We start from the raw sequence: 15,419 nt of genomic DNA, 5'->3' as shown, positions 1-15,419 counted from the left end.
CCCTTATGACTGTTGTGCAGCCTGCATGTGTGCCAAATCCCGCTCTGTCTCTGGACTCTTCAAGATCTTTTCCAGTTTAAAGCGTTTCCGCGCGGATATTGGAGGGCAGTTTCGTATTAACACGGCATCGTTCAATCGAAGGACTACTCCATGACTTAGCATATGTGCGGAGAATGACATAGTGGCGACAGACCTTCTTGTTCGTCGTGTGTTAGAATCTTTTTGCTTCGTTCAATGCGCTGAAGCGGCAGGGTCAGCATACCTATTCTTCGTAGGGCCAAATTGAAAGTGTACTTTTCCGGTTAATTTATGGATGACATGGCGTGAAACAGTCACAGTGGCTGTCTTGTGCATGCAGCCGACTTTAGTGACTATTCCTGTTAATGCCATGGGGGGCATGGTAGGCAAATAGAATGAGTTTGAACTTGCGATGCTACTGTTTGGACTCTTTACAGCGTGGGAACATTGACGTGACTAACTCTTAGTGTTGTGGGCAGAAGTCTGCCATTCTGCCAATGGCAATTGGCAAGCGGCAATTGCCGGCAGTAGGTCGAGGGCCTTTGGCAGAAGTCGGCAGAAATCAATGTGAATCTTATTTGTACTACGAGCAAATAGCATATGTTTGATGTTCAAAAAAGTGTATCTGAGCCTCTCTGCACACCAGAATGTCGTCAAAAAAGTCCAAGGGCCGCCCCACCCGAGCAATCATCGATCATCACCAACCACTTTGTCCAACAGTACAAAGTCCCAAATTCATCCAATCGTTATTTTTACAAATGCAACTACTGTTCAACATCTATAGAAGGTGTACACCTCAAACATGTTCTTGACTGGAAATGCACTTGATTGGTGGGAAACCCTCCACTCTCCACCAAGTTCCAACTGATTGATACTGCTGCAAGTGAGGTAACGCACATATCTTGTTTTCGGGAGCCGAAGTACTTCGGAATGCTAACAGGGCACCACACACTCCTTGTTTTCGAGAGCTTTGGGGAGCTGAAGAATTTCGGAAGGGTAGGGCACTCATCACTCCGACATGACATTTTAGGACTACTAAAATACCGTCCCCCGTTACTCGTCTGAAACTTTTCGGTTCCCTGGAATTGCATTACTTCAAGGTACGAGCAATCACCATTCAAACTGCGTGTACAGCCATTCAATGACCCCCATCACTTCATAACAGCTGGACAACGCATGATCAAAATTTTTATTGACACACAGGATATATTAGACCGTTCACCCTCCACAGTACGGGATCCCTCGTCACAAAATACCTTCCACATTGGTCACATATTTTGAAAACCTGGTCCCAGTTCCAGATACTCACAGCGGCCAGCCAGGAGACCTATTTTGAAACTATTCATCAGAACTACACTATCCTGTACTTGTCCGAGGGGGAGATAGGTGGACACGCGTTGGTATCCACCATGACTCGTTGATCCTTGAGTAGTAGCGGTACCTTGAGCAGATACTTTGTATTAATTAGTTGTGTGCCGAATTGTATTTGTACCTCCAACTCACAAGTGCGATGACGCTGATCGATTAGTCGAATAAATGGTCGCAGGTTTGCTGAGGTCACACCGACCAAACCAGATTTGTCGAAAATCAGGCCAGAGCGAGACGTGGAATCGAAGATAACCGTTGAAGTAGGGGCGTAATGTTATGCGAGTTGGGACTCGGCAGGAAGGTGCACCTAGGTGAAAAAAAAAACATATCAAGTGTTGGAAGTTTATTAACCAACGTGAAGACTACATATGTGATATGTTGATATAGCTATTTTGATGAAAGTCAACGGTCCTTCGTAGGCGGCGGCGTTGGAGCGTTCATAGTATGGTAAATGTCACGGTCCGAACTTCGAAGGGGTGAATGAATGGGAGCTAGAGCGTGATGGCGACCGCATGATTTTGATTCGAGTGGTGTAAACAGTGGGTGGGTGAATAAGTTATAATTCGGATTACACGAAAGGAGATGGGTTTTTGTCGAACGCAGGTATTGAACTGAATCGGAACGTACATGGATGAGTGAGCAGCGGGCGTGTTGGGACATCGACAGACAAGCCTAGGCCCAAGAATAAAACAAAGATGGGCTCCTCGGGGTCTTGCAGGGTCTTAAAGGTGCTCGTACCTTGAACATCTTCTGGAAACCGAGAGTTTTCGGACGAGTAACAGGGGACTACTACAGTCATTCATAATCGAGCATCCTTGTAGCGGCGACGTTCTGTTCGGTGTCGAACTTCTATGATGATCACGTATGTATATTTGCTATAAAGTATGGAACTAGAGTGCCTTTCTGACCCCTCTAATTCATCAAGCCATGCTTGCCGCCGTTCTGCTGCTCGCTCTGCCGTTCTGCACCGCAGAGTCAGCTTCCAGTTATGCAGGATCAACCGTCGTTGATTCTTATCCTCCCCCCGGTGCCACCAACACTGCTATCGACGCTTACTTCCCGGATGCATCTCAAGTCGGTTACGCAGGTCCAACGCCTAGTCAGTGATAATGTTAATTGTATCCTGTGTTCTAATCAAAAAATTCAGCTGGTGCTGAACCTGCGGCCATTGTCACTGCTATCCCGTTCTCCAAGGTCGAATACGTATTTCCCTTGTCGAGGCCCAATTCGGCAGACGGTGCAAACAATACTTTCAATGTGATGCGTCACTGGGGCAACTTGTCGCCCTTCTACTCTGTGGAGTCGTTTGGTCTTCCTGGTGCATCCCCTGTCATCCCGGAAGGGTGTGGTATCAACGCAGTGCATCTCTTGATGCGCCATGGCGCCCGCTATCCAACCACTGGCTCCGGAGTTTCTCAATTGGCCTCTGATATTCATGCTGCTGCATCGAAAGAAGGCCTCAGTGTCACTGGTGATTTGGAATTCTTGGCAACCTGGACATATAAGTTGGGCGCGGAGACCTTGACGCCTTTCGGCCGCAACTCGCTGTACGTTCGCTGTCCTCTACGATACTTTCACTGACGCCCCCCTCCATCAGCTTCAGCAATGGGGTTGCCTTCCGCTACAGATATGGCGAGTTGCTTAATGCCTTCACGGACCTCCCAGTATTCCGTACTACTTCTGAAGGTTTGCCTGCATCGAACGTTTGTTTCACAATGCGCTCTGATGGCTTGCTTATGTCGTACAGATCGCATGGTAGATTCTGCGTGAGAGAAATTCATTCATCTTTCTACGTGCGCTGTGCCTGATAATGCTATCGATAGCCTGAACTTTGCTGCAGGCTTCTTTGGGGTCAGAACTTACGAGACCGACTATCATCAGGAGATTATCATCGAGGAGAACAACTTCAACAACACCCTCGCTCCTTATGATGTGTGCCCCAACGCCAATACGGAGGATGTTGGTTACCTCGGTGATATTCAGGCTAGTAAATGGGCGAATATCTATCTCAAAGATGCTCGAAAGCGCTTGCAACCAATGATCCAAGGATTTAATTTGACCATCTCACAATTGGTTAATATGCAGGAAATGTGCGCCTATGAGGTAATCGCATTATTTACATGGTCTTCATGGATTTCTGATATCCCGCAGACCGTGGCCCTCGGGTATTCCAAGTTTTGCGACCTTTTCACTGAGAAAGAATGGGAAGGATACGAATATTACAATGGTATGTTCCCTCAAATGATTCCTTGCTGAGCTCGCCGGTGATCTCTATTTGCAGATCTTAGTGAGCACATTGAGCGGTAAACTCGCAGCCTGAATGACTAATGACTTCATCATGAACAAAGCTTTCTGGTACAGCGACGGACCGGGTAATCCAGCAGCAGCAGCGCAGGGCCTTGGCTATGTTCAAGAACTAGTCTCACGTCTCACTCATACTCCCATCAGTGTCTGGAACAGCAGCACCAACAGCACTCTTGACTCGAGCAACATCACATTCCCTCTTAATCAACCTATATATGTTGACGCTAGCCACGACGTGATCATTTCCACTAGTATGTTACCGCTTCCTTCCTCTCCAATTCAAGACTACTGACGGAAGGGCTCAGTCACCACTGCTCTGAACTTCACCAGTCTAGCTACAACTGGTCCTCTGCCAACCGACCATATACCCCCTCATCGTGTACGCAGTCTCATAGACTACCGCTTACCTCCATGTCTGACCAGTCACATCAGTCTTACATTGTTAGCCAGATTGCACCTTTCGCCTGTCAGCTTGTAGCGCAGGTGCTCAGTTGCCCAGCCTCAGAGGAGCCAACTCATATCCGGTTCCTTCTGAACGATGGTGTGATGCCACTGACGGGGATCCATGGTTGCACGGAAGATTCGAACGGTCTCTGCGCGCTGCCCAGCTTCATCAGCGGGATGCATGAACGAATTGGGGAGATCAACTATGCGCATGATTGCTTCGCCAATTATACCGTGCCCAATCCCGACAACATAATCGATGGAAGATACCCTAGTTAAAAGGACGATTGAGTATTTGGTCGTATATACACAAGTTGTCAGCTTTTGGATAATGAACGTTGACCTCTAGTAGACAAAGGCCGAGCTTCGCCGGCAGCAACAAGTACTAATGACGTGTGCTATCTTGTGGAGAACGCATCAAAGGTATATTAATTGTACATCATCAGTGGGTATCCTTTGGAAAGTAGCGAGCCAGGGCAACAATCGAGAAAAGCTGCGGAAAATTCACTGTCGGACAATATGCTACATGTGTGACGAGATTGAGCACATTTGAATGGACAGGTTCTCACAAATCACTGAGCTGGATATAACTTTCAGAAAGCACAACTTAGAGGGTTAGATTTATCAACACTAACAGGTAAAGTTGACGTCAAGCCCCTTGTGTCGCACCGGTATGCTAGCTGTCAGAATAACTGTTCAACTAAGTCAGAAGATGTTTGATCACTGACATTCCTTTCCTTTGAGAGGTTCGTCCAATGGAGGGTCACCGCCAAGCTGACATCGTTTTGGTGAACTGGAAAGCTTAGGCGACGCATATTTAACAGTGGTAGTAACACATTCAACTCGTGAAGGTTTCACTCGGTCACATGAGATTGCGAGTGCAGGAGGAATTAAAAGCGATGAACGAGAATAACTTACAGTGAATATACAGTGAACAAGTCTGATGGAATCAACACGCGCAACGTATGGACGGTGTTTAAGTTCTCGGCATCGCATTCTCGTTGAATCATCTTCTTGAACGCCCATAAGTTACGGATGATAACTGGAAAACTTTCTGAGGAAAAGCTGAAGCCATCGTGGGGCACGAAAGTGAATTCTTTTTCATGGACAGACTATCAAATAAGAGAGGTTTCAGCGCAATGACGGGCCGTAGTCAAGATGGACCTCCGAGGATCTATACACCAAAAATATTGTCAGTAGGTTTCGAACCAACTCCAAGAGAAACAGATTTTGACTCTGTTGTGGAACTAGTGATAACCACTTGGCTAAGACCAGTTCAATGGACCTCTGAGGATACCATCCATGAGCCAATGTCAAGGTGTGTTCCAATAAAAAAGACCTGTTATTCGGCAAGTTTCGAACCTGCACAGTTGAAGAGAAACAGATTTTGATTCTGTTGCGGTAACCACTTTGCTAAGACAAGTTAAGATGAACAACTGAAGAAACCATCCATGAGTGAATCTTCAAGCTTCAAAGCGTGTTCCGACAGAAAAAATTGAAGAACCTCATCGTCGACAGGTTTCGAACCTGTACTGGCACAATCCAAGAGATAGATTTAGATTCTGTTAAAGTGGCTAGGACGAAGTTGTTGGCATGAACCTCTGAGGAAACCATCCATGAACGATTTTTAAGGCGTGTTCCAGTAGAACAAAAAAGCTCCGTATCAGGCAAGTTTCAAACCTGCACAGTCCAAGATAAACAGATTTTGATTCTGTTGTGGTAACCACTTGACTAACACTTCTTGGATGAAGCTCCGACGAAACCATCCATGAGCGAATGTCAAGGTGTGTTCCAAGATAAAAAAACCTGTTGTCAGCAGGTTTCGGACCTGCGCAGTCCAGGAGAAACAGATTTCGGTTCTGTGGTGATCACTTTGGCCAACTTGAAGACGCTTCGCAGCTGAGCGCTGAGCCTCCGAAGAACTGTACATTCATGAGTGAATGCCAAGGCAGGTTTAAATTCGCGCCACCCCAGATTTCTAATCCGTTCTGCCATGTGCATGACTATTTAAGATTATGGAAAGCCGGACTAGCCGGACTCGCTCTGTTACCACCCGTGACATGGGCCAAAAAATGGTAGTCACAAGTTGAGGACTCCGTACACCAAGAGGTGTGCGTTCGCAAAATCCCGAACATAGGGCTCAACTTTACATAAGCTTAAAACCTTAAAACATAGCCACACGAAGTTTCGAGAGCACTGTATCTGAGGTTCTCGATGGTGACTTCCGAGTTGCATAAAATCGTTAACTCGATACTGGAAGAGGGGTTTTTTTCTCGTCTAGAATACATTTAGATAGACAGTTTAATAAAACTCGCTTGTGGGATGACGCTGCCCTACTACCGAGTGATTTTGAAGCAAAAAAACTAGCCACGTGATTTATATAATTAACGCGTCGATATCAATATACGCGTCGCGTCTCATATGTATCCCTGTCGCATCGCACCACCACTTGTACTCTCTTAAAACTATAGACTTATTCATTATGTATTCAAACCAGCACAATCTGTATAACAGCATCCAACAGCATCATGACAGCACGCCGCATAATGACCATTATTCATATCAAACTACGGAACCGAGATCCAATCATCCTTCACAGTTTTTCGATACCCAGCATTCATCCGGACACTCGCAAAGCCCTCTCATAGACTTCGAAATACCATCACATGCAGAACCAGAACCAGAACCAGAACCAGAACCAGAATCCGATACATGCTACTATGCACCTTATTCTCCTGACTATGATTCTGGTTACTCGGTCAATACGTCTGATAACGAGGATCGTGATCCGCTCAACTGGCAGCCTCCTATTATCGAAACGGACTTCACCAATATCGACGAAGCGCTCGAACTTAAATTAAATACTGCAGACTCACTCTATCGATTATTCAAGGCAGGAAAACTCAAAGTCCAGGTCGGCCCTCAGCAGAGATGGGCCATACTTTGCCCAGATTGTGATGAATGGTGCCAAACGAGTACTCACTCCTCCATTGCACTCTGGATCGAAGGCCAATATTTATACCATTGAGGAACCACCGCGGCAGTAAGAAGTGCGCCCAGACCGTGACTAATAAACAAAAGCAGCATGTTCGGAACGTGTCTGATGAGCCAACCCCTCGTTCACTCGTGGCATTCTCACATCAAAACAGGTGCGTTTCATTTTAAATTCTATACATGTAATATAAATGTTGCTCGCTTACAGTCAACCGCCTCCCGGGCCCTCCCTTGATTATAACCTTTGCGCAGGAGTCCCAATCATCTGGCCAGAGGATATGCGTCCTTTGGTCATGCTCTTTCCATGGGAACGTTACCATGATGGCCAGGATGGCCTACCATTCACTATCGACACTTGGGTTTGCTTGGCTACGTGTTTTCCGAAGTGCCCGTTCATGTATTTGTAGCTTACTCGCGCTCATTTGCTCCTCCCTCGCGTCAATACTAGGACTTTGTTTGCATTGAGAGTGCATGACTAAGCTACCTAATATGGTATAATTGCGGTGATCGTCACACCGTGACAGTAGGGGGGGGGGGCTCTGAAGTTTCTCTGGGTGTATGTTTTGCACACCTCTTGCCGTACACCTCTAAAAAGATAACGCGAAAGGCTGCTCGCGGCAGCCCGCTACGGTCGCTTTTTTGAGCCGTAAAGTGAATCGATTGCAAGTGTTACAGGTAGATCGTGAGGGAGCTGGACATATCCACCGCCCTTGTTCTTGATATGACGGATTGCTGCGGCACGCAACTCATTCGCAGACACATTTCCATCAACATCAGTAACTACGACACTCCCAAAGTTAGCTTGCAGCTCAGCAGCACGCGATTGATCATTAGACGGCGAAACTTTTTCTCGGTCTGTAACAACAGAAGACGACGGAGAGCAGAGATTATCTACAAACAGTCACTCAGACATGTGAAGATGATTATTAGCACTAATACACATACCTTCAGGCTGAAAATTCCAACCATGACCACCAGAAAGTCGACCAAAGTCTGCTTCTGAAGGCCTTTGGAGCCGATACCCATCGTACTTCGCATTCACAGACGCGAGCCAATCACGACCGAGCTCAACATCGCATCCACTTAGATGGACAGGTCGAAAGGTCTGTTGGGAATTGTACCAACTATCCATGGTAGGAACGCGCACCGGCCCAAAAGTGGGCCACTCTGTGATGATCGGCATTGTTTAATGTACTGAGAACTGTTGCCGAATCGGCAACAGTTCTCAGCTGATCAGTACATTACAATCATGCAGAAAAGATAACGACACAGTCGAATCAAGACTCGCATCGTCGACACGAATAACAGCAGGGGTATTGGCGAAAGATCCGAGAACTTTATACAGATACATAAGTAGTCGAAGACTAAGAAGTCAGATCAATGTGCGCAGACAGAATAATTAGAAACAGGCGTTGAGAACCGTGCGAAACAAACACCACAAACAGGTTTTTTGGACGATGACACCGGACAAACCCACTACTGCAGTAGCGGGAATTAATGCGATCGACAACCTGTGGGCTCCATATATGCATAGTATAGCGCGGCTGTCCGGCTTTTTGTCCTGCAGTTACAGTACTCTTGGTCGTGGTGTGTGACCTGTTAGCATTCCGAAATTGATCGGCTCTCTATCATACTTTTAGAAACTATGTTTGTCGTCTTCATTGTCTTACTCATCGAGCTCACGATCTTAAGTTGTGCATGGCATCCTATGCCTTTTTCCAACCCTAGTGACTAGTGCCCGTGAATATCGCCATCTCTCTGCATCCTGCCCATAACCCTTGACACCAATCCCGCTCCCGCTCCTTCCTGGGACCTGAAGCCTAGCTATGCCATCGCCGCTGGTCGGGCATCAAGATCGGGCGGTACATCCGCACCAACATCAGTGAACCGATGAATATATTAAAATACCATAGTTGACTATATATTGATAACCATCACAACAATCTCCAAAAATGTGGCGGTGGGGGTTACATGTAAATATTTGACTTTGCACAGGAACGATGCGTCTGCATGGCGGCAAACCAAATTGTCTTATACTCCATGTACCGTCTTCTACTTAGATTACCCTGTGAATGCAAGATGTAGCCAAAGCCAACCAAGTAAAGTGTGGGTCCATCATGTCAGGGTGAACACAAATGTTGTGTTACACCATAATTAGCAAAATAATAAACATATAACACTTAATTCCGACATGGCAGACACTTGCTTAAGCTGACTGGGATGTCCACTATGCGCTTTACATGGAGTTCTCTGACTGCTTCTCACCATATCCATTGTCGAAGTATTTTGTCAAAGACGCGAATTTGTGACCCTACTTAGAAGAGTGCGGTCATCTTATGGCAGCTGAGGTTATATACCATTGTGTATGTAACGTTCGGTTTTCACCGTCACGAGGTACGTCAACGTTCGTAAGCTGATGGTCTAGACCGCCGTATTATCTGGGATATTGCCATACTGCCGGATCGAAGCAAATATTACGACGTCCCTCCGTCCTCTACAAAATGATGTGAAAGTAAAGAGTCCCTCACTGACAAAGGAATATGCAATCTCTGGCACAAGATGTATGTTTGGTCAGTGGCGGAACAGCAGTAGGTATCACCACGCCAAAATACATGCCAGCCCATATGACATTCTCCATATAAAGTGTTTGATCTAAAAAAAACATACGTCTTGTGATATGTTTTAGCAAGGACAGAGTGTATGCCAGAAGTGAGAAGCTACAACTATTTCAGGGGCTTTGGCACTTTGTTCTAAAAACATATGTAATGTACCACCCTGACACTGATATGTATTTCGTACAGGCCTGACGCTGATACTTACTTCCTACAAGAGGTACGAGACCAGTCTGTTTCAAAGACAGGACAGACGCTAAGCCTAACACAATAGACTACCATATGGGCGCCAGTTCCAAACATGACCGGAAAAAACTTCGTTCAGGAAGCCTAACAGAAATCAATATAAAGGCGTGCCGTTCTAGAATTGCCTTCGCTGAGCAAGTTGGTTTATTTGGATCAGCCTTAGCAAATGCAGATATTGGCGACAACAATTATTACTCCGTTCCACTGGCGCCCTGGATGCAGTAAATCACGTGTGGCAAAATAATTTGCCATATGTAGACTGAGGAGTAGCTTGATGGAATTGAGGAGAGCTGGGGAGATATTTCCTAGCTTTCATTCAGCAACTGATCGGTCTTTGTCTGCAAGCTACCCCGCTGTACTTTAATATCCCAAGGTCTGCCTTAGTTCCATCACATATCCAGTGCGCCTCTCATGTTTGGGAATTCAAACTGATGAGCTTCTGCCTGAGACTGTTCATGGCTTCGTTCACCAGGGCCATTCCACTTCAGCAACTTTCCACCACTAATGCCAGACACAGAAAATATAATCTCGGTTGTAGCAATCATAACGACACCTGTTGACATACGAAGTGTCCGTTTGACTTGGTAGGATTAAAAGGTGCAATAAAATTCACAGTAGTTGGCATATCGAAGAGTATATAGTGCTATCATCACTGAAAATCATTCCTTCCGATCTCCAATCACGATGTAAAACCCCGAATGTGATATTGTGATTTCATTAAAAACAATTATGGTAACACATGCACATAAGAGCTACTCCGAGTCAAAGGCGGCATCCTCCAGCACCTTTCTCTGCTTGGCCAGCGCAGTAACAGACATCTTGGACACTACTTCCGGTGTTAGGTCCTCCCGATGGTTTTTTCCGAAAACCTTTCTAAACAGTCATGTTAGATGTCCAATATACGGTAGGCCATAACTAAATCAATACCTAGTCCACCATTCCAGAAGTTTGGCCACCCTATGTTGTGCGACAGGGCCAGGCACGTCTTTGAAGAAGTCGATGGTGTTGTTCCAGAATGCCTCGTAATCAAAGTCGCCATTGACGGTACGCCAGGACAAGACACTGGATAGCGCGAAACGAACCTGCCAGAAGAGTTTTGTAAGTAGACGTCCATTGGTGATTATCTTTGCGTACCTGACAAACAATATAAGCAATGGTACGAGGGGTGACCTTCCTCATGTTGATGATTGAGGCCACGCAGGTTTTGACTTTGACATTATTTAACGTCCGTCGGGCGTGCCTGTTATTCTCGAGTATGTCCGCTCCATCACCATCACCCTCAACTTCTCTTGCAGAAGACGGAGATGTAAAAATGGCTTTGAAAGCCTGCCATCATGATAACTTTAATACGTATTCACTGCTAGGACTCCGGGTACTGACCTGTACCAAAATCTTGGACCTGAAGAGGCCTTTCTCTAGATCATCACTATTGAATGAGTAGTTTTCATAAACAAACAGTGGCCAAGAGTTTTCGGACACGATGTGATCTGATGTTCGGTCACGAATGCCGGCCCTCACACTGCCCAGGCTTCAGTGTCGTGTGAAGGTTCAGCAAGGTTAATGCTCACCGGTCATCACTCAAGTTCCACTCAGCAGGGCAAAGCAGCTTTCCCCAAACGTCATGTGCGAAGCCATGCAGCTGTTTGCTATCAGACCTCAGTAGAGCAGACGGTCGAAAATCCTCGTTGACCCATGCAGCAATGAGGTCCTTAAGAGTGGAAGTATCGTCGCCACGGGCCGCATCAGCTCCTTTTTTGAGCTGTAATGCTATGAGTATGCAGTGCGAAGTGACTCAGAGCACAGACCTTTCTCAACATATCTTCACAGTCGTTGACGTCAAGGCATGCAAGCTTAGGATGCAGCCACGGCAGAGTCTGCATGAATGCGAGATAGCCACATTGCAACCGATCTTGTCTGGATAATAGAATTAAACATGTCACAGTAAGAAAAAAAACCTACTCTGTAGTGGTGCCCCAAACTAGGCCATCTACGAGGCCTGTCTCGTATCTGTGATCATTCTCAGCTATCAAATCCTCCAAGCTAGTATAGAGGACAGTCGTGCGGCGAATCGCCCTGCCTTGAGCGATGTAGTACGTTGTTTTTCTTCGAGGATAGATGAGGAAGAGGCAATGACGAAGACAGTATGTGACGAACCTCTGCTTTGTGCCTTTCTCCTGCTTCATCTGTTGCAGTTCTTCTTCCAATGCGGCGATGCAGCACTTGGCCCTTGCCTCTGTGGAGGTAGGAACTGCCCCAGAGAGGTCTGGAACTATGGGGGAGGTAGGATGTGTCTGATTGAGACAGTCGTGCTCTGATGCAGACTGAGACTGGGACTCGGACATGGCAGAAATAGTAAGGAACATTCCTAAGCCAAGGTGAAGTGAGAAGATAAGAACAGTGGGTAAGAGAGAGGGGGAAGCAGTGAGAGAGTGAGAGAGAAGAACAAGGAGATGTTGGAAGGTAAGAATACTGGTGACCTGAAGTTCAAGGTATATATACTCGCTAATGTTGAGACATAAAGGGTAGTTCCAAATGAGGATATGACAAAAATCCGGTGCGATCTTGAGCCGAGTCAGTGACCGTCCCGAATATGGCGTGTATGAAAGTACTACTTACTAGTGCTTGTGATTCTTGGAGTCATTGCTCATTCAAGTTCTCGATGAAGAGCGTGTTGATACTGCTACTAGTATAGGGGATGTGTGAGGGGGAGCATTATGGACGACATGTAGACGTGCCCGACACCTGAAACAAATCGGCTGTGATGATTGTGCATATGGCACGGACTCGGAGACCCAGGCCCAGAGTCAGGCTGGACGTGACAGACTGTCGTTGCCAGTGAGCGAGCGACTCGAAGGTCGAGGAGGACATAAGGTGGAACGTATGTTATGGATTATAAATTCAGTGAATCAGGACTTGACAAAGTGCTTTCCCGAAGATGTGACATATGACCCAGGTGACAGAGTCGAACTCGGAGAAGGGGCGATTGGAATGGGCGGAGGGGGTTCTTCCATCGGCTTGTATGATCAGATGTATTGTTCTGGGTGTATCCTTGTCCTTTCGGAATGTAAATCGATCTGTCCCATCACGAAACGAAATCATATTGTTAGCTCTTTGTGCTGAGATGTGAAATGTGTAGAATTGTACATTTGCGTGATATCTGTCAAAATGAACTGATACATATCACACAACATATTCCTGCTCAGCAGGATTGCGGGACACCACAGCATCGAAGGACTTGATTGGAGATAAGCCAGGATAAGGTGCTTGCACTCGGATGGATTTAGTACGAGCAAGACGTGCCCACTCAAAAAGGTCATCTGCTTTCTTAGCGAGCGCTGCGCACTCTCTACCCCAGATCCGAAAGCCCTTCCAGCTTGTTCGATATGTAAGCGCGGATGTCACCCTCCATGATGGTGGCTGGTAGAATGTCGTCTATGGATATCCGTTCAATATACTGAACACCTGCAAATTCTGCTTCTATATCATGGAATGGGCGAGAAATAAAGATGATCCGGAGGTTTTGCGATGTGGGTGATAGTTGGGGTTTGAAATGTATCGGAAAGAATGAGTAAAAGGTTGTTGCGTGTCTCCACTTCTTTGCCACTTTTGTCCAGTGAGTCGATAACGATCACGACATCATGGTATCTAGTCCTGCACCCTCCACATAAGCCATACCACTGAGGTCCAGTATTTCACCCGAAGGATGAATAGATGTCGAGCAAGAAGCACGTCCAGATCCTTACTTGTACGGTGGGTGTAGTTGGCTACGTCGCAAGCAACTTGGTCCAGGAAGTTTCGCATGAGCACATCTCACACATTGTTATATTGTTGTATCATATCGTCTGTCTCCGAGACGACGTCCTTTCCGAGTCTCTTCCCTGTGATGAGATTGAAATCTATAAAGTGTAACGACTTTTTGGAGAGACTCACAAAAGCTTTTCTTCGCCGAATAATCCCTGATGAAATGGGCACATTCAAAGGTCTACTGAGAGATCTGTCCCAAGATAGTGTTCATAGATGAAATCGGGTGAAGCATGTTGTCTTGCGTCATGAAGTCGTACACCTGACCCAACTTCTTGAGAAGGCTGAGCATCGCTTCGTCGCGATCCGCTTAAGCAAGAATTATCTGGACGCAGAACAAATGAGCAGGAAATATAAATAAGGGCGAAATAAAACATACTTTAGATGCACAAGACAGTACACCCAATGCCATCTTTGCATATGGATATACCTGTGGAACGGTATTAGTCCAGTTCTGATGAGGAAGAAAGAGAGGTAACACCTTCACGACCTTCTCACAGTGTTGAATATCCTGAGGGTTTGAAGATATGTGGCCTCCGTACTGTCCGTATCATCGAGAGCTGCTGGTGCATTTCGGCCTGTGGACTTGATGCTGTGGATCTTGCAGGTCCCAAAAGTGCATCCATCTGATCTGCACCATCACGGGCATCCCGAAGTGCCATGTCCATCAGCACCTTGTTTCACACCAGATGGAGTATCCTGAACCTGTGCGACCATCAGAAGTTAAGAGAGAAAGCAGAAACTGAAAGGTGACCTAGCACGCACATGCGGTCAATGGAGAAACGTGCTTGCAAATCTAACGGAGGACACGTCTGTTTGGTTTATTAGCTTGCATATCATTTATGCAAGTTATCCCAGGGACGAGGTGACCCGAATTCAACAAAGAAAACTGTGCTAGGAGCGAAGTCATTAATTTTACAATCAGAAAGTGACGAATACTCACAAACGATAATACAACTAACCACTCCTGTGTTCTCCGGAGTTTGTGAAGGACGATCGAAAGATTCGTCGGGGTAGAAGGTCGTCATCGTTGTTGTTGACAACACTTAATACAGGCTTGCGCTGAGAAACCTGTCTTTGGAGGGATAAGGGAGGGAAGCAGGTCAAATTGTGAATGTATTGCAGTACTGTAAAGTGATTAATTTTCAAGAGAATGTGAGTGTCCATAAGATATGCCATAAACGGGGATAAACACGTACTGAATCCTCACCAAACGAACACATTAAGGCCAAGCGATCAACATAATCAAGGGTGTGCTTCTTGTGAATCGTACCGACGAGAGCTTCGGCAGTTGAGCGTTTGAAAGGAACCTCCCAGGCATAAATTTGTGCCAGTGGGTCTTGTGGTAACCGCGACCGCTCCTGCTAGTCGTTGCCAACATGCAAGCAGATCGGCTTCAATTGAGTACCTGACAGACAATTCGAAGGCCTCGTGTGCGACCTCACTGGTCAAGTTAGTGGCAATGAGCAATGTGTACGATCATTGAATGCATACCTCGATCATGATGGTGAGCTTCAGTTGACCAATCGTCGCTCTCGTCCGACTTGGAGTCCTGCCAGTGAAGGTAGTATTGAAGGCGCTACTGACGAGCATCAGAAATTCTTATCGTGGTGCTTGATCATTAAATACACA

At 46.3% G+C, this 15,419-nt stretch overlaps 5 protein-coding genes across 5 annotated transcripts; 2 read left to right on the top strand and 3 right to left on the bottom strand.

Moving 5' to 3' along the window:
* Nucleotides 1-3: 3 nt before the first annotated feature.
* Nucleotides 4-399, bottom strand: DFJ58DRAFT_650248 (uncharacterized protein; the record flags this gene model as incomplete). Its single annotated transcript, XM_041381570.1, has 3 exons — nucleotides 4-143; nucleotides 194-239; nucleotides 295-399. The coding sequence occupies 3 exons, from the start codon at nucleotides 397-399 to the stop codon at nucleotides 4-6; spliced, it is 291 nt and encodes a 96-aa protein (XP_041250700.1).
* A 1,887-nt stretch (nucleotides 400-2,286) lies between these two features.
* On the top strand, nucleotides 2,287-4,482 carry DFJ58DRAFT_757191 (histidine phosphatase superfamily). The gene is given in 11 exon segments (XM_041388182.1): nucleotides 2,287-2,485; nucleotides 2,534-2,933; nucleotides 2,984-3,072; nucleotides 3,134-3,152; nucleotides 3,210-3,489; nucleotides 3,538-3,613; nucleotides 3,735-3,941; nucleotides 3,996-4,069; nucleotides 4,123-4,429; nucleotides 4,443-4,445; nucleotides 4,456-4,482. The coding sequence occupies 9 exon segments, from the start codon at nucleotides 2,314-2,316 to the stop codon at nucleotides 4,411-4,413; spliced, it is 1,608 nt and encodes a 535-aa protein (XP_041250699.1). The 5' UTR covers nucleotides 2,287-2,313; the 3' UTR covers nucleotides 4,414-4,429; nucleotides 4,443-4,445; nucleotides 4,456-4,482.
* A 2,134-nt stretch (nucleotides 4,483-6,616) lies between these two features.
* DFJ58DRAFT_873229 (uncharacterized protein) lies at nucleotides 6,617-7,607 on the top strand (the record flags this gene model as incomplete). The annotated part of the gene is made up of 4 exons (XM_041394364.1): nucleotides 6,617-7,048; nucleotides 7,219-7,283; nucleotides 7,337-7,487; nucleotides 7,536-7,607. 4 exons carry the CDS (start codon nucleotides 6,617-6,619, stop codon nucleotides 7,605-7,607), a joined length of 720 nt encoding a protein of 239 aa, XP_041250698.1.
* Nucleotides 7,608-7,636: 29 nt separating this feature from the next.
* On the bottom strand, nucleotides 7,637-8,459 carry DFJ58DRAFT_757181 (uncharacterized protein). Its single transcript, XM_041388181.1, has 2 exons — nucleotides 8,074-8,459; nucleotides 7,637-8,019 (listed from the first exon to the last, which is right to left on the bottom strand). Exons 1-2 carry the CDS (start codon nucleotides 8,309-8,311, stop codon nucleotides 7,754-7,756), a joined length of 504 nt encoding a protein of 167 aa, XP_041250697.1. The 5' UTR covers nucleotides 8,312-8,459; the 3' UTR covers nucleotides 7,637-7,753.
* A 2,279-nt stretch (nucleotides 8,460-10,738) lies between these two features.
* On the bottom strand, nucleotides 10,739-12,328 carry DFJ58DRAFT_721451 (uncharacterized protein; the record flags this gene model as incomplete). Its single annotated transcript, XM_041384807.1, has 8 exons — nucleotides 10,739-10,859; nucleotides 10,914-11,068; nucleotides 11,121-11,312; nucleotides 11,367-11,505; nucleotides 11,555-11,745; nucleotides 11,792-11,900; nucleotides 11,946-12,089; nucleotides 12,141-12,328. The coding sequence occupies 8 exons, from the start codon at nucleotides 12,326-12,328 to the stop codon at nucleotides 10,739-10,741; spliced, it is 1,239 nt and encodes a 412-aa protein (XP_041250696.1).
* Nucleotides 12,329-15,419: the final 3,091 nt, after the last annotated feature.

Source organism: Suillus subalutaceus (assembly GCF_016647625.1).
Source record: "Suillus subalutaceus strain FC151 chromosome Unknown DFJ58scaffold_3, whole genome shotgun sequence".
Taxonomy (NCBI): Eukaryota; Fungi; Basidiomycota; class Agaricomycetes; order Boletales; family Suillaceae; genus Suillus; species Suillus subalutaceus.
This window is presented reverse-complemented; position numbering and strand designations above follow the sequence as displayed.